Genomic DNA, 23,815 nt, shown 5'->3' with positions numbered 1-23,815 from the left:
TTTGCGGAGTGGGAAGGCACGGGCGGCCACCGGGGCGCGGGCGCCGCTGCAGCAGCTCAGGCTGCCGGCCGCCAGCCCGGCGCTCTCCAGCCCGGCTTCCGCCTGCTCTCCTTCCTCACGCATCCTTTCAATTCTCCTTCTCCTCCTCCCCTTTTCGTTGACCCCTTCTCTTTTCTGCTGTCGCCTGGGGTGCTCCCCCAGCGGAGCGGAGATTACAGAGTGGTCGGGATGCCCCAACTCTCCGGGGCAGGCGGCGGCGGTGGGGGGGACCCGGAACTCTGCGCCACGGACGAGATGATCCCCTTCAAAGACGAGGGCGATCCCCAGAAGGAGAAGATTTTCGCCGAGATCAGTCACCCTGAAGAGGAAGGTGACTTAGCCGACATCAAGTCTTCCTTGGTTAACGAATCCGAAATCATCCCGGCGAGCAACGGCCACGAGGTGAGCGGGCTGCTGCCCCGAGCTTTGAGAGGCGTGGCGGGTCCCGGGGAAGAGCAGAGAGGGAAGAAGGGAGGGAAGGCGCTGGAGAGCCCTGGCTGAAGGGTCCCGATTAGGTCTGCAGGGTGGGGGGATGGGGGCGGGTGGCTGGGCTCCTGGTTAGTGTTCTTTCTTTGTGTGTGTGTGTGTGTGTGTGTGTGGTGTGCTGGGAAACATTCCAAGTGGATCAGTTTTGGGGTTTGGTGACTTAAACCGTTGGTTTGCGGCCAGGAGAACCTGCCCTTAACCCATCATGTTTGGCCTTCGGACTTTTTAGTGGGGTTTAGGGAGTGCGATTAAAGCGAGTATGTCTGAGCAACACTACTGAGAAGTTCTTCCGTAGGACGGAAAACAGAGTGCACCCGCTATCTTTCTCGGTAGATGTCTCTGCAAAAGTGCGTTAAACCACCAAAGGCTTAGGTAAAGGCGAGCAGAGGCACAGGCCCGAGGAAGGGGAGGCGGGCGTGGGCCGGGGACAGGCGGGGCGGTCCCAACCGCTGCGGAGCCGGCCGGCCGAGGGGGCGCGCGCCCGGGCGGCGGGGGCGGTGCGGGCGCGGGTCCTTTGGGCCGCTGGGGCCGGCTGCCAGCAGCCGTGGGCGAGCCGAGCCACCCCAGGGCGGGGGGGGGGCTCTCAGTACCGCCCGCAACACTAGCTTGCTCCAATCATCGCCACGTAAAGAAAAAAAAGTACGCTTATATTTGGGGTTAGTTTGGGCCCGAATCAGGCCTTTAAATCTTTGCAGAAGAAGGGCGAGTCGGAGAGATGCAGCGGAAACCAGTGCACTCACTCAGGGGAGGGTGGAAAGCGCTTTATCAGATCTCCTGGCCGGCTGCGGGCGATAGCGATGGTAACCCGAGTAGAGTAAATAGAGACACGTGGGTGCTGGCGAGAGAAAGCCAGTGAGCAGGACCTCGCGGAAGGGCTATTTCAGGCCTCGCGGAGAGCTTCAGAAGTGGGGGGAGGGGGGGGAGGATGGACCCTGATACCCGACACTCCACTGGCCACCCTTGTTCAACAACTGGGAAACTCTTTGGAGGAAATCCGGTAGAAAAGTCCTGACACTCAGATGATTTCACCAACGCTTTTTCCCTCCAAAGAAATTTGGAGGGTATATTCTTTTTCCTTAAATGGCATCCTTCTGCCCCCAAAAAGAAAGCGTGTGGTTTTGGGGGCGGGGACATTTTGGGTTTTAAACAGTAAGTTTAAGAACACCTCAGAGTTGCCTTCTTTATCCCAATGGCAGGGGTGAGTACGCATTTTGGAAGCCCGGGGGCCTGGGTTCTAAGGGGAGCATAGGGGTGTTCTCCATACCCTGAGTCTTTCATCCCAATATGCCAATTAGGGGGGAACCTAGGGGTGGCCAGGGCACACCCAGCTCCACTTAAAAGATTTGTGACTATGTGTGTATGGGGGGAAGGAGGCCAGATGTCCGAGGAACCAAATGACATCCAAAACATTCGAGGCCAAACTCATATTTGTAGAGCAGCCTTTTAAAATTTCTACCCCTTTTCCTCGTCCTTTCTTTTTCTATAAGTAAAGTTGCTACGCACTTCACATTTTCTAAACGTTTCTGCCTTGGGGAGAAGGGTGCTGCATTTGAAGTCCAGAACTCCTATTAGGGCTCTGTTAATCTTTACCAGTGGTAAGTGGGCATGGGGCAGATCCAAGGAAGACAGTGAAGGGGTAATACCGCTGATTTGCAGGTGGTTGAGTCTGGGTGGATGATGGTTACCAAAACTGACATTAGCTGGGCTACCTTTTAGAAGTCTATAGCCCAATTTTCAAGTTTTCCTCCCTTTAACCACAGAACAGTTTACTTTTCTCTTGTAAGCTTGCACTGAGCCAGCCATGGTAGCTTATGAGGAGGAGAGCTCCTGCTGGGATTGGTTTGGGACAGTTGCCTAAGATCTCCATTTGTGAGTGATGGGCTTGTTTTTAGTTAAATGTCATTTTCAGTTGCAAAATATTTCAGCCCACTGTTAATCAGCTCTGATTGAAGTAAACAGTGGTTGAAGAAGCCATCAAAATGATTAACGCCGCCGTTAACTCAAATTCTTATCATATTAGGTATCCAAGTAGCCTTGTTGTGTTTTAGTAAACAGTGGTCAGAACAGCATATGGATTGTTCGCAAGTTTGTTTCTGTTGTTATTATCATTTATAGCTGGTAGTCCTGGGTAGATAATTTTCAAAAACACATGTTGAAAAGAGAAAGATTTCCCAGTGCTCAGCCTTAGCCTATCCTCTTCGATTAATAAACAAGTAGATTGAGTTGCACCTGATTCTCCTCTTTTGAGTTACCAGTGGATACACACTTATATCATTATTGTCACAAACTCTAAAGTGATCTTTCTTTTGGGGGTGGGGATTCGTCTTGTTAGGTGGCCAGACAAGCACAAACCTCTCAGGACTCCTACCACGACAAGGCCAGAGAACACCCTGATGACGGTAAGACGCTAATTCTCTCTCTCCCAACCTTAACATTTAACGTGTGCAATTTGTGAATGTAGGTATGTTTTGCTATTTTTGTTTGCATCCAAGAAACTCGAATCATATGTGATAAGACTGGGCCTGTGTTGTAACAAAATGGGAAAGAAAACCCGGGAAACTTATTGCTTATCACTAATGTATAGTTACATAATTTAAAAACTGTCTGAATGATTTAGGGGCTTTTGAATTTCTGTTGGCTTCCAGATTCTTTGTGGAAGAGAAATGTCTATAATTAGTTTTCTCATTTTACCTAAAGTTCTAATTGTAGATCTTTACTATTTTTTCCTGCATTGTTATAAAGAGTGACAGTCTACACCAATTTATTTTCCAACAAGAATAGTTTCAAATGGGCTTTCATTTGTGAAATTGCTGTTTCTTGTTATAGTGAGAAGGCAGGCACTGTATGCGCAGACTAAATATGGCTCAGTAAAGAAGAATCTAACTTGTAAAAATATAAAACGTTATTCTTAAAATTAAGAACTATGCATATGGAACGTGATAGACTTTCTCCCCATTTCCGATTCTTGCTCAAAACTGTAAAAATTCTACATATTTTTTAAGATTTAAGGAGAACTCCGTGTGACTTTAAAAGAATCTGTAATCTTTAGGGTTCCCTTGTTGAACAGTCTACATTTCTGTTCTCCTTTAATTACTTACAATTGGCCTGACCAGAATGAGGTGTTCGCATATACAATATGTCAGCTAGGGGAAGAAGAGAAGAGAACTATAATGTCAGGCTTCCTTCTGAGCTACAAAGTAGTCACACAGATTAAAGAGAAGAAATGTATACAGTGAACAAACACACATTTCTTTACCAGAGTGATGTAGTGTAGCACATAAAATTAAGTCTCCTGTAGTTAATCCTTCATAAATTTGGGTAGTTGCCCATATGCTAGATACAGCTTGCTCCCTCAGTAAAAATCTAGAAATTTTCCAGAAATCTAGAAGCACAGGTAGAATTTTTGAGTTTGCCAGTAAGATGGAGCATAACTTCGAGTGTATAAATATATACGTGTGGGTATAGCTGAATGGCCTAGTATATTTATATTACAGCTTTGTGTCTTCTTTCATGTGTCTGTATTTCTTAGTCCAGTTTGTTAGTATTAGAACAAATTAAGTTAGATGGATAACACTTATTTTTGTAAAAACACCAGTAAAAAACCAGTCAGTAGTGGCAATAAATTGAACCACATGTTTTTCAAACATCTGGTTCACTGCTAAGCCATTTAAGGGAATAAATACTGTCAATCTAAAATAGAGCATAATAATCCAGTTACAATACTTCGTAAACAAATGTCTTATGTAAGGTGTGATTTGAAGTAGTACTATTAACTTTTCAATGAAAAATACAGTGATATAAAAAGGAAGTCAAAGCACATTTGATTGTTCCTTGCATTCTCTCAGGAAAGCATCCAGATGGAGGACTCTACAACAAGGGACCCTCTTACTCGAGTTATTCTGGGTACATAATGATGCCAAACATGAATAATGACCCATACATGTCCAATGGATCTCTTTCTCCGCCCATCCCGAGAACAGTGAGTAACATGCTGATGTTGCAGATTATTTCAGAAGTGTAAATTAATTTGTATTTTGGCAAAATGTTTGTTTTTTTAAAGACACTGGAAATGCTTTCATTATGTGTGACCAGTCGTTGCTAAATAAGACCTGCTATGAGGAATGGCTGCCTCACATACAATATTGCTACTTTTGATGTTTTGCACTTGGAATTTTAGCTTTGGGGGTATTGGTTAAGATAATAAAAAACAGATCACGAGCTATCGTGGAATCATTGAATTTAAATCAGCAAATTTCATGATTTTATGAGTATTTTGCTTTCTACTCTGATGAGAGAAATTGATTTAATCTTTCAATTAACTAAGTGCTGTATGTCTTTCATTGCCCATAAGCTATGTAGAATCAGAACTCCTTTGGCTTATTTGGAGCTGAATATTGGAAATGTTACTTCAGCTTTTAAAACAGTGTCTCATTTTATTGTGTTAGCTAACGTTTCTTTAAAATCAGTTTGGGGGTGGGGAGGAATGAGCTATTTTTTGCGTTATTGTCAATTGTTAAGAAAGTATCACTTGAAGATAATTCTAATGAAAATTGTTCTTTATCTCGGGGTTCAGTTAACTTTCAAGTTTTAAAAATCCAGTGGCATTATAGCTGCTTTACACATTATGCATAACATGGAGACCTCATTTATATAGTAAGAAAACAGCTAAAGGGTTACCTCTGTAGTACATGAATGTGAAATGTGCTGGTGATGGAGTTCTCCCTGAGATTTGTCTCTTCGTAGGTAGTGATGGGTTTTTATTGCTCCGTCAATATATATACCTTCTTTCTGGCCTCACTCTCCCTCAACCACCCAAACCCCAATGAAAAACATGTATATTTGGGTGTTGAGGATGAAGGTTTCAGTCTAACTGGCCCTCCCGCGAGTCAGTCTAGGATTATAAAATGGAACCTGTAGTCTTTGCCTTATTAGCCCAGTGCTTTCACCAAGTGAAAAAAAAAAATCAGTCACAGACATCTGGGGGCAAGTACTATCATTGATACCTCAGTGGACAGAATCTGGGAGCCATGAGATACTACAGAGTAGGAGAGAGGAATACCTCCTAATCAGTCATCAACAAACAAGAGTATTTATGGTTATCTTGATTACCTGTGGCCCTCAACTATTGAAGCGATAGATCTATGAAATACAACCACTTTATGCGGGCACTGTGATTTAGAAGTTATAATTTTTTCCCACAAGTTCCAAAAAGATATGTGACCTTTTAAGTAGGGAATGAGATTTTTCTAATTTGCATATAGCAGCTAAAATGGAGATCTTGGAAATCTTGTGATGGTTGTTATAGGAAAGAGCGATTTCACATTTTAAAAGGCTTTTCTAATACTTAGTGATAGAAATGTGTGTGTGGTACATATAACTCTCTTATCTAAAAAGTGAATGAACTAATAAAAGCAAATATGGTTTTTAACATTTAGAGACCACCCAAATAAATGCTTCTGAGTCTTAAAATTTGTAGGAGACTTTATATTGTTGAATTAAATATGCGTACATTCAGATATTTTAAAGTTGGGCTGTTTTTCTTTTGTTGATGTTTTGGAGGGGAGGGGGAGGAGACTATGTTTTAGATAGGGAATAATTGAAGATTTCTGCTGAAGGCTTTTTAGAACAACAAATCAAATTATAGTCTCTGACTTGGTAACAATAGAAAATAGCTACCAAAAGAATCTTATACTTTTAGGCTGTGCACACAGTTAATGCTTAATAAGTATTTGTGGGATTTATTCTTTAGCCACTTCTCCTTTCAAAGCAATAATTTTTAAAAAGTCAGTATAATTAAAGTCTATTGATATTTATAAATTATTCCTAAGAATACTGAAAATTAAGCTTCTCTTCCTCTTTAAACCAGCATTTTTACCCCCTCAGTATACTAATCATTTTAAATTGTTAGAATGGAAAGTATTTATTGTTAGTGTATGTATTAAAATTCTGAGGTCAGTGAATTGAACAGTCATTCATTGTTTGGGAAAGATTTGTGGCCAGAATAAATGTTGGTGGGTGTAGAGTGGAGGAAAGGGGTGTGGTCAGGAAGCAGTTACCTTACTCTCCTATCTGCTGCGTTGCTTTATTCTGTTACATTTTAGAACACATTTATTTTAGGCACCTTTCTTGGGATATTCTGCAGTTTGCACAATTTGAGAAGCTTTTCAGGTTTAACCACGAGACAATGTTCAATTTTTTTCCTTTAGGGTCTGACCGAAGTGAGTTGAAATCTTTGGTTTTTAATAATTAACAGCTGTTTTTAGTGTGTCTGAGACTCAAAACACTTTAACCGGAAGGCAGCCCCTCCTCTTTACCCCTAACCACACTTCTGCCTCTTTCTCTTTAACTCTGTCCTTAGCAGGACTGAGTGTTTGTGCAACTGACATCCACAGTGATAGGTTTGCATCTAGAGTGTCAGGAGTCAGGAGCAGGGTGACCATTTGGGTTTGGGCTTTGCCTGGGAGCAGTCCCGTCAGCCCTGTTACTTGGGTTTGCATTACAAACAACTGCTTGTTTACTGTATCTGCTGCCCTCAGGTGTTAGGATTAGAAAAACATCTGGGAGTGAGGGAGGGCCCTGACCAGCCCTTCCCCACACAGAATCTTCTGTTCACATGTAACTGCAGATGATCCAACTGGCACGCACAGAAATGTTTCTGCTGGTGGCTCATTTGAACAATTCTATTATGTGTCTGCTCTTTTTTAGGCAAACACTGACATATGTACGCTCGCACAGCTTTTACCCATGGCCTAAATATAGTATTACCTACACAGGAGAACCACCTTTGCCAATCGAGCTTTTTTTCTTTTTTTCCATCTGAAGGGAAATTTTAATCGGCTAATTACATCCTTCTAGAACAGAAATTCTTAGAGGTGTGTCTATACCAGAAATCTTGTGAGGGTGTTTCATAGAATTTTAAATAAGACTTCTTGGTTCAGATAAATTGGGCCTAGCAAGAAAGCACCTGTAATAATGACACTTTTGGTGTCATGAGTTCTTAAAGCACAGTAAACCTTGGCTTGAGGTGGTCGCCTTCATCGAGTGTGAGAGGATGCAGGAGCCTTTGAAATATTTCAGAGCAAGGGCCCTGGAGAGTTTATTAAAAGCATACTCCGAAGACTTTCTCTGAGTCTTATTTATGAAAATCCTTGGAGGCCAATGGTAACGTATTAAAAGGAAAAAATAGTTCTTTGCCTCCTGCGCTGGGTCCTGGCACTTGTGTGCCTGAATACTGTGTGACAGTGAGCTCGGCTGGCGTTACATAGTGAAAGTTCCCATTGGCCTCATGCACTGTGGTTATTCATCTTAGGTGTCAAACTTCCATTTGTCCCTCATGCAACCCAAATGTTTAGCACCTCTCTCTGAAGAGAAACATCTCATTTCTCTTTAGCTGCTCAAGGGAAAAGCAGCAGACTTAGCTCAGGAAGCGTCAGCAAACGTTGCAGCTCGGGTCACACCAACCACAGTAACACCTGGCCAGGATAGTACTGCAGACTGCATCGTTTGTTTCTTTGTGATCTGAGGATGGATTTTTAGGTGGGAAAGGAAGATGTTTCTGTTTGAATTTCATCTTTCTTATTTTTAGTAGACCTTGCTATTAAAACGTTTCGGGTTTTTTTTGTCGTTGTTGTTATTTTGAGCAACTCAGTTCTATTGTATGGTTTTTACCTGAAGGGAATCAACATTTTGATTTTTGATGAACAGAATTTACCTATTATAACTTTGTCTTAACCTCCCCCGCCCATGTTTGTATTTGCTTACAGTTAAAATTAGATTTTTGCCATTGTTCACATCTGGAATTAAGGAAGTAGGTGGACATGTCTAATCAGTAAGCTTACGCTTATCCAGCTGTCCATCACACTGCTGCTTGGCTGTGAAAATAATCACAGAAACAATAATCAATAGGGAGACTATGGCTTCTTAATTCAAGGGTACAGGGAGACTATAGCTTATGTTTTGAGCAAAAATTTTAAGTGTTTTTTCACTTTACTGCAAGGAGCTACTTCATTTGACTTACTAATAAATTATTTTAAATTTTCTAATCTAAGTTGTGTACTTTTTGAAGCTAAGTATATTAAATTTTCCTTTTACCTCAAGTTCAGGAGAAGTTAAGTTTTAGAAAGTATATTCTATCTCAGATTTGAATGTGATGTCAGGAGAATGTGTGGGAAAGTTCCTCAGGGCCCCAAACTCTTCTGTCTGATTCATCTTTTATTTATTTATTTTTTGCCACACCACATGGCATGTGGAATCTTACTTCCCCAACCAGGGATCGAACCTGCGCCCCTTGAATTGGGAGTGCAGAGTGTTGACCACTGGACTGCCGGGGAAATCCTTGTTTGATTCATCTTAATTGTACTGCTACAAAGTTGGGAAAGGACCACAGTCAGAATAACTGGGAGTGATTGCCATTTCCCCTTCAGATAATTTAGAAATCTTATGACCGAATGGCATGCTAATTCAAGTGTCCTGGGAGCCCATGCTACATGTGACCCTGGTACTGCACAAGTGTGATCCTTAGTCGATAGATTTTTCTGAAATGACCCTAGAAATTTCTTGTTCATTCATAAAGATGTGAGAACAACCCAGTTTCACTAAAACAAGACCATTAAGCCAACCTGCAGAAAATCTTGCTCTTTGAAATACCCCCTTCCCCTGCCCCCTTACAGGTCCTGGACTTGGCTCTCATCAGCCCAACTATTTTGATCCATTTCTGTCTTGCAGACTGACTCGTGTAATTTCAACAGGACAGAGTAAGGGCCTCATAAATGAGTCTATCTGGACTCGAACTTGTTACCTCACAAGTATTCTTCCACAGTATCAACTGAGAAATTTTTGCAACTTTTTGAGTCTTGTTTTGTTTTTAACTAATCCTGTTAGTTCTTTAGGCAGAACTGTTTGTGGTTTATGTGACTGACATTTTTTTAAGCAATTCGATCATTCCATTCCTCTCTGACTCCCCTCGTTCCTTGTTTACGTATTATAGACAAAAATCGGAATTTTATAAAACTGGTTTCCCTGTGATTTCAAGATAAACTTGAAGTTTAAAGAGAAAATGTGTCAGCACTTCCATGGGCCGGCAGAAAGGCACATATGTTTTATTCCCAGGCAAAGGTAGAGCTCAGCATTATATAGGTGCCACTGTCACGGGACTGAAGTTTTTTAAAAAGAGGGTAATCATTTAAACTTTGTATCTTTAAAGTTATTACTTCAGTCATTATGCCAAACTGAGCCAGTCTGTAGAAAGCTAATACTGTAGCAATCAAGGGACTTAGTACTGCTGTAGTACTACCTGTCCCAGCAGGTCCTTACTCATTTGGAAAAGGCAGCCATTGGACTTTATTTAAATAATTTTTAAAATATATTTTAGATTGGTGATCACTTTTTAAATATTAATTGTGACCTCGTGAAGTTCCTGTAGGAACTGTAGACTCTGCTGTAAGCTTTGAAGTCACTTTAAGCGTGTAAATTATCAGTCTATAAGATTTGGAGGCACAAAGCCCGAAAATGCCCTGGAGACCAACAACAAAGATGAGCAAGGGGAGAGATTGAATGCACCAAAAAGGAGAGTCAGGAGTTGAGCAGAGGATGGATAGGGAACAGGGATTGCTAACTCCCAGCTTCTGATAATCTAGCCAATCTAGCTGGGACTATTTGCAGACTATTATCAGAGGCTGTTCAGAGGACTGTAAAGTCTCTGTAAAGCAGTACATTTATACACAATACCCATTCTAGCCAAATCTCTAAGCCTGCTGAAATTATCCACTTGCTATATGTAGATTAGTATAAAGCTCACTGAAGAATGTTACTTGCTTGCCTTCAATCCGTACAGGGAAAATTGCAAGGGCATTACAGCGCGAACAAGAGTTTAGGTTACCTGTCCTCTTTCCCGCGTCTGTAGGAGAAATATGACTGGCAGAGATGTTGCCTCACAGAGGGTCTAGAAATGTATTGTATTTTTGCAGCTAACCGGAGGCAAGTAGACTCTAAAAAAACCTTTTGATTATTGACCGTTGTTTCTAGCTATGCGCACGTATAATACTGTATGGAACTTGGTGACAGTTCTGCAGAATCAAGTTTTGATCTTAGTCATGGTAATTTACTGTTGCTGTTATGTTCGCTTTAAAAAGGAAGCCTGTTACTACTTTAGTCAATATAGAGAAAGGTTGAATGAGGGGTGGACAAAGGGAAGGTACGATAACATAAAAAGAGGAATGGCTCTAGTGTAGTTTTAATTTTCTCTTATTATTGTCAGCTTCTGAATGAAACAGTTACCAAAACTGTTAAAAGCTGACACAGAAAAATATTTTTATAAATCCTTTTTTTTTTAAATCCTGAAAAGTTTTGCAATAAAGCCTATTAACTGTGAATGATAGTTGATCAGTTGATCGGGGACGACTGATGAATTATGAGATAGTTATATGTCATGAGTAACCTAGCACGGGATAGACACTTCAGTAGATTTGCTGAATAAATAATGTTGTAGAAATTTTTCATGTATTTCTGGGGATATTTCCAAAGGATCTGTCTTTATTCAACCAAACGCTATATGAAAAGCAAAATCTGAAAGTGTCTGCTAAATAAACCCTTAGTATTTTATTATTTTACGTTTTCTCTGATTTGTTGCTTCAGTGGGGAAAAAAAGAGCATTAGACCATTGTCTTTAATGAGGAAGTCAGAGTCCTTCAGAATGTTGTTTCCGAGTAACAGCTGAAAACAGTCAGCTGGAGAGCTCGCTGCTAGAGTGAAAAAGAATGGGATTTGGTCCTCATTTGAGGACTGATCATAAGAAGTACTTACTTATGTCCTAGAAACCTGATTGAAGAAGAAGAGGTGATAGAAACGCTTTTTTCAGAAGGGTGCTTGAGATGGAAATAAAGTAATAAAGAAGCAAACCATCTTCAATTATGTTTCTGTATCGTATGGTTAATGCTTCTCAATTCATTTTTATTCTTTCCCAGGTAGAAAGGACATTTCTTTTTTCAGTAACACTTGAGGTATTTTGAGATATTAAAAAATTCTGCATGTTCTTTTTAAATACGTATGGTAGCATCAGCGCTGACTCTTCTGGGCCAGTGTGTGTTGTAAGTTGATTATATTCTTCAGCAATGTGGAGAGCAAAACTTTTGAGTCTGTATCAGGCAGAGGTAGGGATCCTCCTGTGAAGGCTGGGCCTGTGGAGGAGGGAAGTCCTAGGCAAGCTATCAAAAGGTCTGGGGTCTAGACCCACGTCCATCACTCTCCCCCAAAGCCTTGGGAAGGTATCTGACCTCTCTCAGAGTTTGTTTCCTTGTTTATTGTGAGGCATGTTAATATCTGGTTGCCTACCTTATATGGTGGATGTACAGTTCAGATGGCACAAAGCCTGTGAAAGCATTCGATTTTTTAGCTATGGGAGCAAAGCACAAGTCTCAGATGGCGTAAGCCCTCATGCCCACCTGGTAGGAATTCTGCCCCAAGAGGTGTTTGACTGTATCCAAGAAGCTCCTGAGAAAGGGGAGACATTTTTGGTTCTTACCATGGCCCCATGCAGGCCTGGAAATTGGACACTGGGTCAAGGCCTTACATTAACTTTTAGAAAATATTAGCATAAAATAAAAGTTTTGGGAATTGTCATTATATTCTTTACAGAGACAGCTTTCTTCTCTTGGGCTCTTTTTTCTCTCGCAGTTGTTAGGAGAGCACCTGATTTTCTTCTACTAAGGGAATGAGATGTGTGAGGGAATGGATTTCTAAATTTAAGATTTGTTTAAAAATCTCATATCCTTCTAACATTTGATATGAAATTGACAGATAACTTAACTCCTTGGATGGGGGTAGTAATTGATTTTTATTTAGGAAACCTTTTTTTCCTTAATCCTTTAGCAGCTGGGTTTCTTTTCTCCACTGCAAACATTATATAGAGAGGAGATTTAAGAGCTGCGTGAATGTAGAGGACGACAGGAGAGTTATTCTTTTCCCCCTTCAAATTTTCTTCTGACTTAAGTCTTTCGAGCTTTCGTGGCATCTAAAAAAAATCAGGTCCAAGGGGGGATATGTTGGCCAGGCAGCAGAGAGAAATCAGTGTTTTTCTAGTCTCGTTGGAAAATTACAGCTTTCATCCTTTCAAGACTTTTCTTTTTCTTTCAGTAAAACTCAGTGAATGTTAAATATATTTCAGTGTGGAGTTAGCTTTCTTGGTAGACTTCTTCAGTTTTAAACATCATGTATTATACCTTGTAATAATTATGAGCACGTATCATCTTGGCACACTAGTTCATATGACTTGGACCAAAGGAAAAAGGTATTGTGGTCTTATCTCAAGTGTGTTAAACATTGTCTTAGACCCCAACACTTAAGATTTTTTAAAGTCTGAAACACAACCAGGAGTACCAAAGTAAAAACTGTTTACCGTTTACTACAAATGGGCTAACCAGTTAAGTATCTGGCAGGGTTAGGAAAAGAATCAAGTCTCCCAGACATTGCTTGAATTGGTTTTTACTCTTTTTTTTGGGGGGGGGGGTATATGTTAAAAGTTTAAAATTAAAACTCAAGAAATTCTTTTGAAAGGGAAAACGATTAACTTTTTTTTTTTTTCTTTTTTAACTACTGTCATGCGCCAGGTGCTGTGCTAGGCAATTTACGTGAATGGAAACTGTGCTTGGGTGTAGTAATCTCCATGCTGAAAAGAAGGGCCCATCCTCAGGGGCAGCAGGAACCTGCTTCAGTTTAGTAAGTGATAGAGTCACTGCCCTTCCCTTCTTAAGGTCTGAAGACTTGTTTATTTTCATAAAAAATGACCAAATTTGCCTTTCAGAACATAAAACACTTATTAAATGAATCATAATGTTGATTAAATGTAAAGCAAAAAGTTATTATTTTGAAGATTTTGTTGGCAACTTCTTTTCAGTAATGCTTAGCTATTTTTTATGAAAATAAAAAGAAAATACTTTCATTTAAAAAGCAATACACTAGAAAACTCAGATGAGCAAAAGGAATAGCAAATATTAAATTCTTAGGGTCCTGCCGTCAGAGATGATCTCAAAACTCACCATGTAGCATTTTAGACCTCTTTCTATGCACATTTAGAAATACACATAAACACATGTAAGTATATGTTATACATGCATGGTAATGGAAACATAATATACCATTTTGTACTTGCTTTTTTCCCACCAGTATGCAGTGGATATCTTCTGTAACATCATTTTTAATGCCTAATTTATTGCCTAATTTATTTAATCAGTTTTGTTGGTAAGACATTTAGGTGGTGTCACTTTTTTCCCTCTATCTTAAGCAACATTGTGATGCAATGCGTATTTTCTAACTACATCTTTGCACAAATTCTGTTTCTTTGGAATGAATCGCTAGAAGTGGAATTGTAGAGTCAAAGGCAATGAATGCACCTTTTTAATTTGGGGTTAACCCAACATTGCAATTTAACCTTAAAAAAACATTTGTTTGAAGTCAGTATTTAGAAGTATCACTTAACTACATTCATATTTGGTTATGGTTGGTGTCATGCCTTCTCCTAGTCAAGAGTCAGTCCAGCGATAGACAAGAAGCTGGACAGATGGGGAGCAGAATGTCAACTTCATTATTAATAAGGCTGGATTGGAGAACGTGGCTTGAACCGTGACACGAATTTGGACTTCCTTTGACTTCCCCAGATGGAACACACCACTAAGTCACAGGCCTCCCTAACAGGGGCAGGGAGCTTACGTCCTATAGAACTGGAGACGAGAACAAACCCACGCAAGCTGGCCCCAAGAGGGAGAACAAAGGGTCAGACCGTCCTTGCCCAGTTCTTTCTCCAGATCACCAGAGATGAGTCGCTTTCCTTTGTGGAAAGTGAGTGAGGGGGTGGGAGAGACAAAGGCTGCAGCCGCTGCCAGGCTAGGGAGGAGGGGCGAAGGAGACTGTGTTTATCTCCTTAGTCATAATCCCTGATCAGACCGAGAGCCGGGACAGTGGTGAGACGCGCGTGCGTACACGACGGGAGCTACAGCGGAGCACTGCGTTTGGGGTCTGCAGATCTAGATGTCGGGGTCTGCTAGTGACCGGCTGCAGCCAGCTACCTCCTCTCTGGACCTTGATTTCTTCACCTGCAACATAGACTGCCACCTCGTCTACTTACGAAAGTACCTGGCACTCTGCATTAGTAGTAGTGTCTGTGGAAGGCGGACCAACTGCATCCGAATTTACTGGTATTCTTATTCAAAAGGCAAATATGTAGGCCCTTCTGCAAATGTCCTGAACCAGAAGCGACAAGCAGGACATAACACGTACCACGTACACTATTAACCAGGTACTTTAGTGATTCTTACCTACAGTAAAGTTTGAAAAAACACTGATCAAGTAAACATTCAATAATTTAATTCACTTGGGCTTAGATATCCCAAGTGACTCGCACACCTAGAAAGCAGTCAGGCACTTTGGCCCCAAAGCTTACTTTCTCTCCACTCAGCTCAGTTCAGCGCTATGCCTCATGGAGACCACTGGCACCCTGCTCACTTCAAGTCAGACCTCAGGGGGTTTCCCGTAACCCACATTCTTTGGCATTATTTTCAAAGCTTTATGCAATCTGGAATCATCCACCTTGCAAGCCTTGCCTCCTTACCACCAGACCCTGCAGCTTACGATTCAGTGACATTTCCAGACCTGCATCCTAAACGCTTTCCCAAATCCCTGTCTTCAGGTAATTACAGCTTGGTCTCCCTGAAATGCCCTGCTCCCTCTTCCCTGCCAGCACAGTCTTGTTCATCCTGAAAGATCCAGGCTAAATGGTACCTCATGAAGTTCTGATTGCACCACCAGTTAAGACTAAGTGCTCTCTCCTGTGGGTTCCCACAGGACCTTCTTCATAACCGTTACCACATCTTATAATCATTGGTTGTCTCCGTGTCTTTCTGTCTCACTGTTAGTTCCTTTAGGATAAGGAGCTTGTCTTACTCATCTCTGTTGCTCACAGCCTGTTATACTACCTGGCATAGAGCAGGTTACTCCACGGATATTTGTGGAATAAATAGAGCAGAAAATTTTAAAATTCATTAATATAGGGCAGTGACACCAGATATCAATCTATATTTAAATGGAGACACTTTAATAAAATATAAGCTAATACAGAATCACAGACCTGAATTGAGCTTAGAAATTATCTGAGCATTAAGTATAATCCATGGGATAGAATTAGCTATTAGTTTTGAGTATTTAGTAAGTGCCAGGACCTGTTCTGAGCACTTTATATATATTAGCTCATTTAATCCTGACAATAACCCAGTGATATCCCCAGTATCCCCATTTTACAGATGAGAAGACTGAGGCATAAGGAGGTTTGAGCAACTGAGGCATAGGGGCCATGGAAGTGGTTAAGGACCACTGTAAGACCAGACCAAGAAATGCTTGGTCAGATAAAGTAGTTAATTTGCCAGGATATACAGCTAGTAAGTAGTGGTACCATGCTTGGACCAGGCCTTTACTCTCACTGCAGGGTGCTTTCTGCAACTTCAGTTTTCATTGCCATCACTGCCACTGGTACTCAGAAGATGGTAGATGATTGTTGAATCAGTGAATTTCTCATCAGGAAGATGTAAATGATTCTTAATCTATATGGTATTTGCAAGCATAAAATAAAATAGTATATGAAATTATAAATGTCTTTAACATTATGTTTGGTAGTAATAGCTATGGTGCTAATAGAGAACACAGAGTTCAAAGGCAACAAGTTAGATGCAGCGAAATGAGGGGAAATCGGGGGAGATGCAAAAAAAGTGGTGAAAGTACTAGCCTGATGATGAGGGGGCAGTATTAGTGGAAATAATGAATTTAGAAAGAGCAAATTACAAGTTAGATGTAGCGAAGGGAGGAAAAATTAGGGGAGATGCAAAAAAGATGGTGAAAGTTCTAGCCTGATGATGAGGGGGCGGTATTAGTGGAAATAATGAATTTAGAAAGAGGAGCAAGCTTTAGGACAGACATACATGAGTTTGGCTTAAGGACTATCCTGTGTTTTCTCTTTTATGTTAAGAAAACAAAAAATTAACCAGTATCTGCAACCAAACATTTTACATTATGGACATCATTTTGGTCCATAATTTATCTAATTTATTTAATTTTTTGTGCCTCACAAAATCACTTACCTCTGGAGCTGCCTGGACCTTGATTAGAAGCCTCTGTGGTTATGAAAAACAGAACTGCATATTGCCTATAGGTGAGGAGAGGAATAGTATTAATATACTAGCATGTAATATTTAATGAGTTCACTTTACCTGCATTTTTCTTATTAAATACTCAGTGTAACACTATGAAGTGAACACTACCTAGTCTTCCCATCTTTCCATTCAAGAAACTGAGGCACAGAGAGGTTATATTGATTGCTATAGTTCCAAAGCTTAGTAAGCGGTAGAACTTGGATTCAAAGTCAGATAGCCTTGATTTAGGAACTGGGACCCGTTTTATAAACTAGTTCCCCCCCCAAAGAATAATCCTTAGTCAATGTCGATAAATCACTTTGAGGATTAAAAGTGTCTGTTATGCTTGTGTTCTATTAAACAATGTAAACGGTTCAGCTTTAGTGGTGGCTTGATTAGCAAGCTCTAAGAATACTTGAAATTTGTCTTCTGGTTCATTCAGCACATAACCATGTGATTGCTCAATGTGTTCTTGAAAATTCCCAGGAAATGTTTGTTTCTTAGGTGACAAATGTCTGACTTGTATAGGAATTCCTATTGCTCACTTCTAGGGTCCCAGTGTCCTCAAGTCTTAAGGACTAAATAGCTTAATCAAACAGCTGTGTGGCCAAGGGTTTTGTAAGTCTTGGAATCACTTTGGTGAATGATGTTGCCTCCTTCCATAAGAACTGAGTATTTACAGGCAAAAATCTGCTGCCGAAGAGTGTTCTTTGCACAATAAGCAATTAAAATGTGGTTTGTGCTTCGTTTCTAGGAGCTGTTTGTGGTGATTTTTGTGGTATCGTGATGTTAGGTTAAGTAAAAGAAATTAGTTTAGGATTAACTGGAATTGTGATCATTCCTGAGAAGTTGCAACAGTGGGTTTCCTTAAAAAAATGAAGAAACTTTTTTTGTTAAGAAAATAATTATTAGAAACAATTTTCTTTCTCTCAAAAGGAGGTTTTTGTTGTCGTTTTAAAGTAATATTGTTTTTAAAAAGTCAGGGGAAAACTCATTAAAGAATAGAAAAAAATAAAACTGCCTGTATTTCTGTCACTCAGATATAATGGTTTCATTTATATATTTTTTTAAGATGTTCTTTCACCACTGTACCTATAATACAAGTACTTTTATAAGGTGGTTCATAAGGTTATTATTTTATTATAACTTTTTCATTAAAAAGATATTGTTGCTCATCTTTCAATATGAATAAGTAAAGGTCTGTATCATCAGTTGTCACGGCTGGATACCATCCAGTTATAAGAATATTTCAGTTTATTGATTTTATCCTCAATTATGGGTGTTATTTTTTTGTTTTTACTTGTTTGAAACAATGCTAAATGAAACCCTGTTAAAAATGCGTATTTATTCATAATCTATTTTTTTAGGTTATGTAGAATTAAATAGTTTATAGAAATAAGTCTATGCAGATTTCAGATTAAATATGTGTTTTTACATGTTTATGTGAATCACTTGATCATACCTTTCTTGATTTATAAGAGGTTTTTATATATAAAGCATATTAACCATTTTGATTCCAAGAAAATGCTTTCCAGCGTTACCTTGGCTCATTTTTTATAATTTATTTCAGAAGAGAAGATACTCTTTTGACTCTTGTAGGATGGTACAGTAACCAGGAAAAAACATTTTATTTCATTTCACTATCAGAAGAAGATACCTGTTGTTGTAGCAGTTTCTGAATTAACCCTCAAGTTCAGGGTTAAAACAGGTTTCCTGGTAGAACGAAGGCAAACACCAAAGCATGTTTATTTCAGGTGCGATTTATCATTCATCTCATAAACGTTCATTGAAGGTACTTATTTTGGAAGTCATTGTGCTGAGCCCCATTGTTAACATACATGACAGTGAAGACGGGGTCACCACCCTCAAGGAGCTTACGGTTTAGGAAGGGAGAGATGCTTGTGCAGACACCCACGGCTGAACGCAGAGGGAGCAGGACCCAGGGAACAGGAGTGGGCAGGTCTTCCTGCAGTGGTGCAGCCTACTGAACAGTTCCTGAGGGTTGTAGTTTTCATATGTGCCAACCTTTCTTTACCTGCTTTCAGTTCAGTATGGACCATTTGATGTATGATAGAGAGTATTTGGTTTAGTTATTTTAAAATGCTTGTGTAGATAGTTCTGTTTGGGTTGGGCCAGGAGAGTTGTTTTAATAAATAAACACTTTTTAAAATTAAAAGTTACGCATAGTAAGTAACCTAAGACTATTTAAGAAAAGAACTCAATAATTTATAGAGCATTTTGTTTTATTTATTTATTTATTTATTTATTTTGCGGTACGCGGGCCTCTCACCGCTGTGGCCTCTCCCATTGCGGAGCACAGGCTCTGGACGCATAGGGTCAGCGGCCATGGCTTATGGGCCCAGCCGCTCCATGGCATGTGGGATCCTCCCGGACCGGGGCATGAACCCGTGTCCCCTGCATCGGCAGGCGGACTCTCAACCCCTGCGCCACCGGGGAAGCCCTATTTATTTATTTTTAAAGTAAGTTAACACACCCATCATAAAGCATTTTAAAGGGGCGAGTTTATCAACATCGCTGCCAAGCTGATTGATGGTAAGAATGAAGGCTAGGCGTCAGACCCTCCTCTGCTTAGTTGTTGGTACTGTGTCACTTTCATTAGCACCACCACCAGAAACCTTAACTTGTGAGACATTTGCTCTGTGTACTCTTTAACCACATTAAGAGTTATTGTCAGACTTGACCACAATTAGAATTAGGCAAACAGAAGCTCAGGAAGGTAGATAGGTTTCCTTTGGCTTATGTCATGTAGGGCTAAGAACACATGCCCTGGATCTTGAACGGCTAAGCCCAAATGCAGAATCAGCCACTTGGTAGCTGTCCAAGGGGAACATTACTTTTACCTCTCTGTTTCTGTTTCTTTACTCACAGTTTGAAAATTTTCCTGAGAGTTGGAAATACAGCAGGAAACGACTGCTTTGAAAACGATGTTACTTAGTTACCGCATATAGGAAATATTTGGTCAAAATCCATGGCAGGGAATGACTACCTGCTTGGAATAGGTATCAAGATAGATCTGTGAATCACAGGCCTGAGGATCTTCGCTTTCATGCCTTCTATACCGTTTATTGAATAATTCTAAGCTAAAGCCAAATTTAAATAATGTAAGATCAACTTAACTAGATTTTTGAGGGGTTCTCATGTATCTCATTGGGGAAATTAGTCAGAGATGAAATTTTTCAAAAGGAAATATTTCCTCCCAAGATGGAAAGAGCAAGAGAAATTTGACATTTAGCCTACAATTGAGAAAACGGTTTGTAATTCAGGGACATCTGAGGTGTTTATTTTACGTTTGTTGGTTGTCTAAATAGTTAATGAATGAATTCAATGATGTGTATGCAATGTGAAGTTTGAAAATGGTTGGCTACCTGCAGAAAAATTAATTTTCTTTCCTTAGGATTGGAAAAATAAATTTTAAAAGCCTTTTAATTTTTTCTTTAAGTTCTGTTGTTGCTAATTTCGTGGTGGGGAAAAAATACTGACAAGAAGTTAGGCAAGTCGTTGACCGGCTGTTTGTCTCTGAAGGGGTTCCTAACCCTCGAGCCTTGGTATTCTTGTCTCACAGTGGGAACAAGTGGTTGCGGGGACTGAGAAGCACAGTCCCTGGGCTTTTGGGCACCAGACTGCTGAGCTGCATGAGATGTCCGTTTCCGTTGAGCTGTTTTATCGGCACTGAAAGCATCAGAATTGACCTCAGTGCTTTGGCAAAGGAGTGTTTCTGCTCTTAGAGCAGAGCAAGGTCTGATGGTTTGAGAAGCAAAGAAAATGAACCCAGTACTGCTTCTGCCTGGCTCTGGGAGGGCATCTCGTTGCCCATTAGTAACCTCTGGGGGCGCCCCAATTGCAGACTAACCCATGGACATCTAATTTGAATAGTTCCATGCAGTGGGCTTGCTGACCAATAAAGGTCTGCTTCAGGGAACCAACCCATAACTATTTCTGCTTTTCCTCTTTTTCGCACACCCCAACATGTTCCTAGAATTCCTTGCCCACAGTTGTCATCCAGATGCTGCATGGCCACAAGCAACCATTTGGTCGTTTTAAAGTCACAGGGTAGCCCTGTGGACAAGGATTAAGTCCCACAGTAGTTTGACTCAGGGGGATCATGTCTGGGAGGGTTTTCTCGAAACTTTGCCTTTTTTTTTAAGTGGGGAGGAGGAATTTATTCATTTATTTAGCATTTATTTAGTGATTACTTATTTTTAAATAGCTTAATTGAGATGTAATTCACGTTGCATACGGTTCACTCATTCAAAGGGTATAGTTTAATGGTTTTTAACGTGTTCACAGATGTGAGGAATCATCGCCACAGTCAGTTTTGGAACATTTTCATCACCTCAGAAAGTAACCCTGTACCCTTCAACTGTCACCCCACCATCTCCCTGTTCCTCACCACACCACCCCAGGTTTAAGCAACCACTAATCTATTTTTTTTTTTTTTTGTCTCAATAGATTTCCCTGTTTGGGACATCTTGTAAGAATGGAATCATAACAGGTGGTCCTTTGTGACTTGCTTCTTTGACTTAGCATAGTATCTTTGAGGTTCCTTCATGTTGTAGCATGTTATCACTACTTCATTCATTTCTTCCTCTGCCTCTTCATGGCTGAATCTCACCTTGCAGAGGTTGGATACCCTCTCTGATGTCGGTATGAGCATCAGTACAGTGAGAAAATGAGTTGATTTAGTCTTTTTCGGGAGGGAGGAAAGTTAAAGTCAGTTGATATTTCAGATACATAACTCAGTGATGAGAATACTTTTGATTGCAGATCCCTACCAGTTAAAACATTTGACCACTGTATAATTATTTATGAATTATATAGCTGAATTACACATTTATCTAATAACTCAAATGAGAGTATACACTTAGGGCACTGTGTATGGTCATTGATGGAAGCTGCAAATTCTTATTTCAAATAAAATAATTTCTAATTATTTCAGTTAGCTTCTTGTCAGATCTCATCCTAGATTTTAGCTCTAAGACAGGCTCTTAAAGAGTTGTTATTAGAAGTAGGATAACTGTTAGCTTTGCCATTTTCTTGATTTTACTTGTGTTTTCATTGTTAGCATTGTCTTCAATCCACTTGCCTTCTTGCCCATCTGACATACAGAGTAAATGGGGGCGTTTGCCCAGTGACAATCTGTATATTAAAAACATTTTGCAAAGCTTAAGTGATTTAACATAAAAATAAGTATGGACATTGTAATGTTTTCTTCCTGCACCCCAACGGATGATGCTGTGTACTCTTCCTATACTACATTATAGCCCACTGCTCTAGATTGATGGAGAAAGTAAAGGGAAGCTGTATTGCTATTTGATCCAATAAGATACTTCTGACAAGCTGGCTGCTACGTGTTTCCCGTGAGGGTTTTTTTAGGAGACCAGCAGATGCTGCAACACTCGTGAAAATACTCCTCTTTTTGTCCGGTTAAGTAGGTTCTTCGCGTGTAGGTTACTTGCGGATGGCTCAGAGTCGCCTGGGTTTGCCGCACGCTGGGCTCTTGGCTGAGGTCATGTGTGACCCTGCTATGGCCCAGCTAAGTTACATCATCGGAGGTTGCGCTTCATGCCGATCTTGCGGTATCTCCTGTGTGCCCTTCTTGTGGCCCTGCCCTCCAGCAGCTGTGTGAGAATTCTGCTGCCTTCCTTCCCCTAGATTAGATGTCTGCGCTGGGGTGTTTGCTATTTTCAACCAAAACTGTACAGTGTGTGTGCAAGTGATGAAACCGCTTGAAAAGAAAGCCCTCTGCTATCTGAGACAGTTCTCAGTCTTTCACGAGCACATTGGAAATTGGACACCATCCAAATCTTGACATATTCTTGTGGCTGTCGATGTCCCCAGAGGGACCTGCCTGATAAGAAGCTGGTCATCTGACTTGGACAAGGCAGAAGAGCAGTTTGAAATCATCCCTAAGTGTAAGACTGTTTCTTCAGAAATGAGTTGGTGACCAGCTTTGTTTTCGCTGAAGGAATATCCAAAGAAAACGGGCTTCAATTGTTGAAAGAATTGAGGTTGGAAGAATTACTTCAGAGGGAGGGATTAATAAACATTAGAATGGTTTACCAAAGGAGAAGCATGGAGTCTGATTCTTTAAAGGTTTTAAGGAGAAATGCTTGTAGGAAGTGAGAAGTGATGAAAATGCCTCACCTGGAGCGACCCCAGGCGTGGGCTGTGCCTGTTCGTCCTGTGCTTCACCCTGTGCTTCACCCTGTGCTTCACCCTGTGCTTCACCCGCCTTGCCTCGCCCACCCTTCACCTCGGAGGCAGTTGTATTTTCTTTTCAGTCAGCAGCATGCAAGCCCTCCAGGTCCTCTAAGAGATTATAGTCCTTCCTGAAGGGAAAGATAAAGAGGCCAGCGTATAGATTATGCTATATAACGAGTCTCCTGTGTATTATTACAGTGCTGTCACCTCAGTTCTCAATTATGGCAATTTTGGCCGAGGGGCAGTCTTAGGAGTTGGGGAGCCCGCGGCACCTGAGATTCCCCGTGCTTTCAGCGTGTCTCTGCTTAGCCGCCGTGGTGTTGCTCTCAAGGCTGGTGGCTGAGCAAAGGGTGCTGTATCACTTCACATCCTGTCCAGGTGACTAAAATTCTAAATTCAGGTTTCTCTGAAGAGAGCCTTGAAGAGTATTGGACTCAAGAGAAAGAGTCTAGGAAGAGTGGGACGCTGGGTTGTGAGCGGGGGCCTGGGTTCGGTTAGCCTGTAGTGACTGTCCTTCAGGTGTGAATGAGAAGCAGGGGATGCTCCCAGTGGCCATTTTGCTTGTTACTTTGCTGGAGAGCGCTCATGATAGAATCATAAAGAAATGGGTTTTGCCTGATAATCTGAAATTAGATTGGGGCCTTGGGGTACAGAAAATGTGATAAGCTTATTAGGAATGCAACACAGAGAAAATAACTGGAACTTATTTCTGGCAATTTCTGTAAAATGGTAAAATTCAGGAAAGACAGATCTAGACTTTGAAATGTTGTTATTCATATTTCCTTGCTGAATTTTGTTGTTGCAAGTCTAAATTCATGTAGTTTGCACTCCTTTTTCCAAAACAAAACCAAAAAATAAACCCCAAATAAAACGAGCATCAAAACTGTAGCCCAGTAAAC

At 40.7% G+C, this 23,815-nt stretch overlaps 1 protein-coding gene across 5 annotated transcripts in view; it reads left to right on the top strand.

Moving 5' to 3' along the window:
• Nucleotides 1-223: 223 nt before the first annotated feature.
• Nucleotides 224-23,815, top strand: part of LEF1 (lymphoid enhancer binding factor 1) — a 121,952-nt gene continuing 98,360 nt past the window's right edge. For 4 of the 5 annotated variants that reach the window (XM_004269592.4, XM_004269593.4, XM_049708859.1 and 1 more), the window contains exons 1-3: nucleotides 224-441; nucleotides 2,858-2,924; nucleotides 4,371-4,504. In XM_004269592.4, coding sequence (XP_004269640.1) covers nucleotides 229-441; nucleotides 2,858-2,924; nucleotides 4,371-4,504 — 414 coding nt within the window. In that variant the 5' untranslated portion in view covers nucleotides 224-228. Of the gene's footprint in view, nucleotides 442-1,163; nucleotides 1,326-2,857; nucleotides 2,925-4,370; nucleotides 4,505-23,815 lie in introns of those variants that run through there. The other variant, XM_049708860.1, reaches the window with a different exon arrangement.

This window comes from Orcinus orca, chromosome 4, assembly GCF_937001465.1.
Source record: "Orcinus orca chromosome 4, mOrcOrc1.1, whole genome shotgun sequence".
NCBI lineage: Eukaryota > Metazoa > Chordata > Mammalia > Artiodactyla > Delphinidae > Orcinus > Orcinus orca.
Note: the sequence above shows the minus strand (reverse complement) of the source record. Positions and strands in the feature narration are given on the sequence as shown.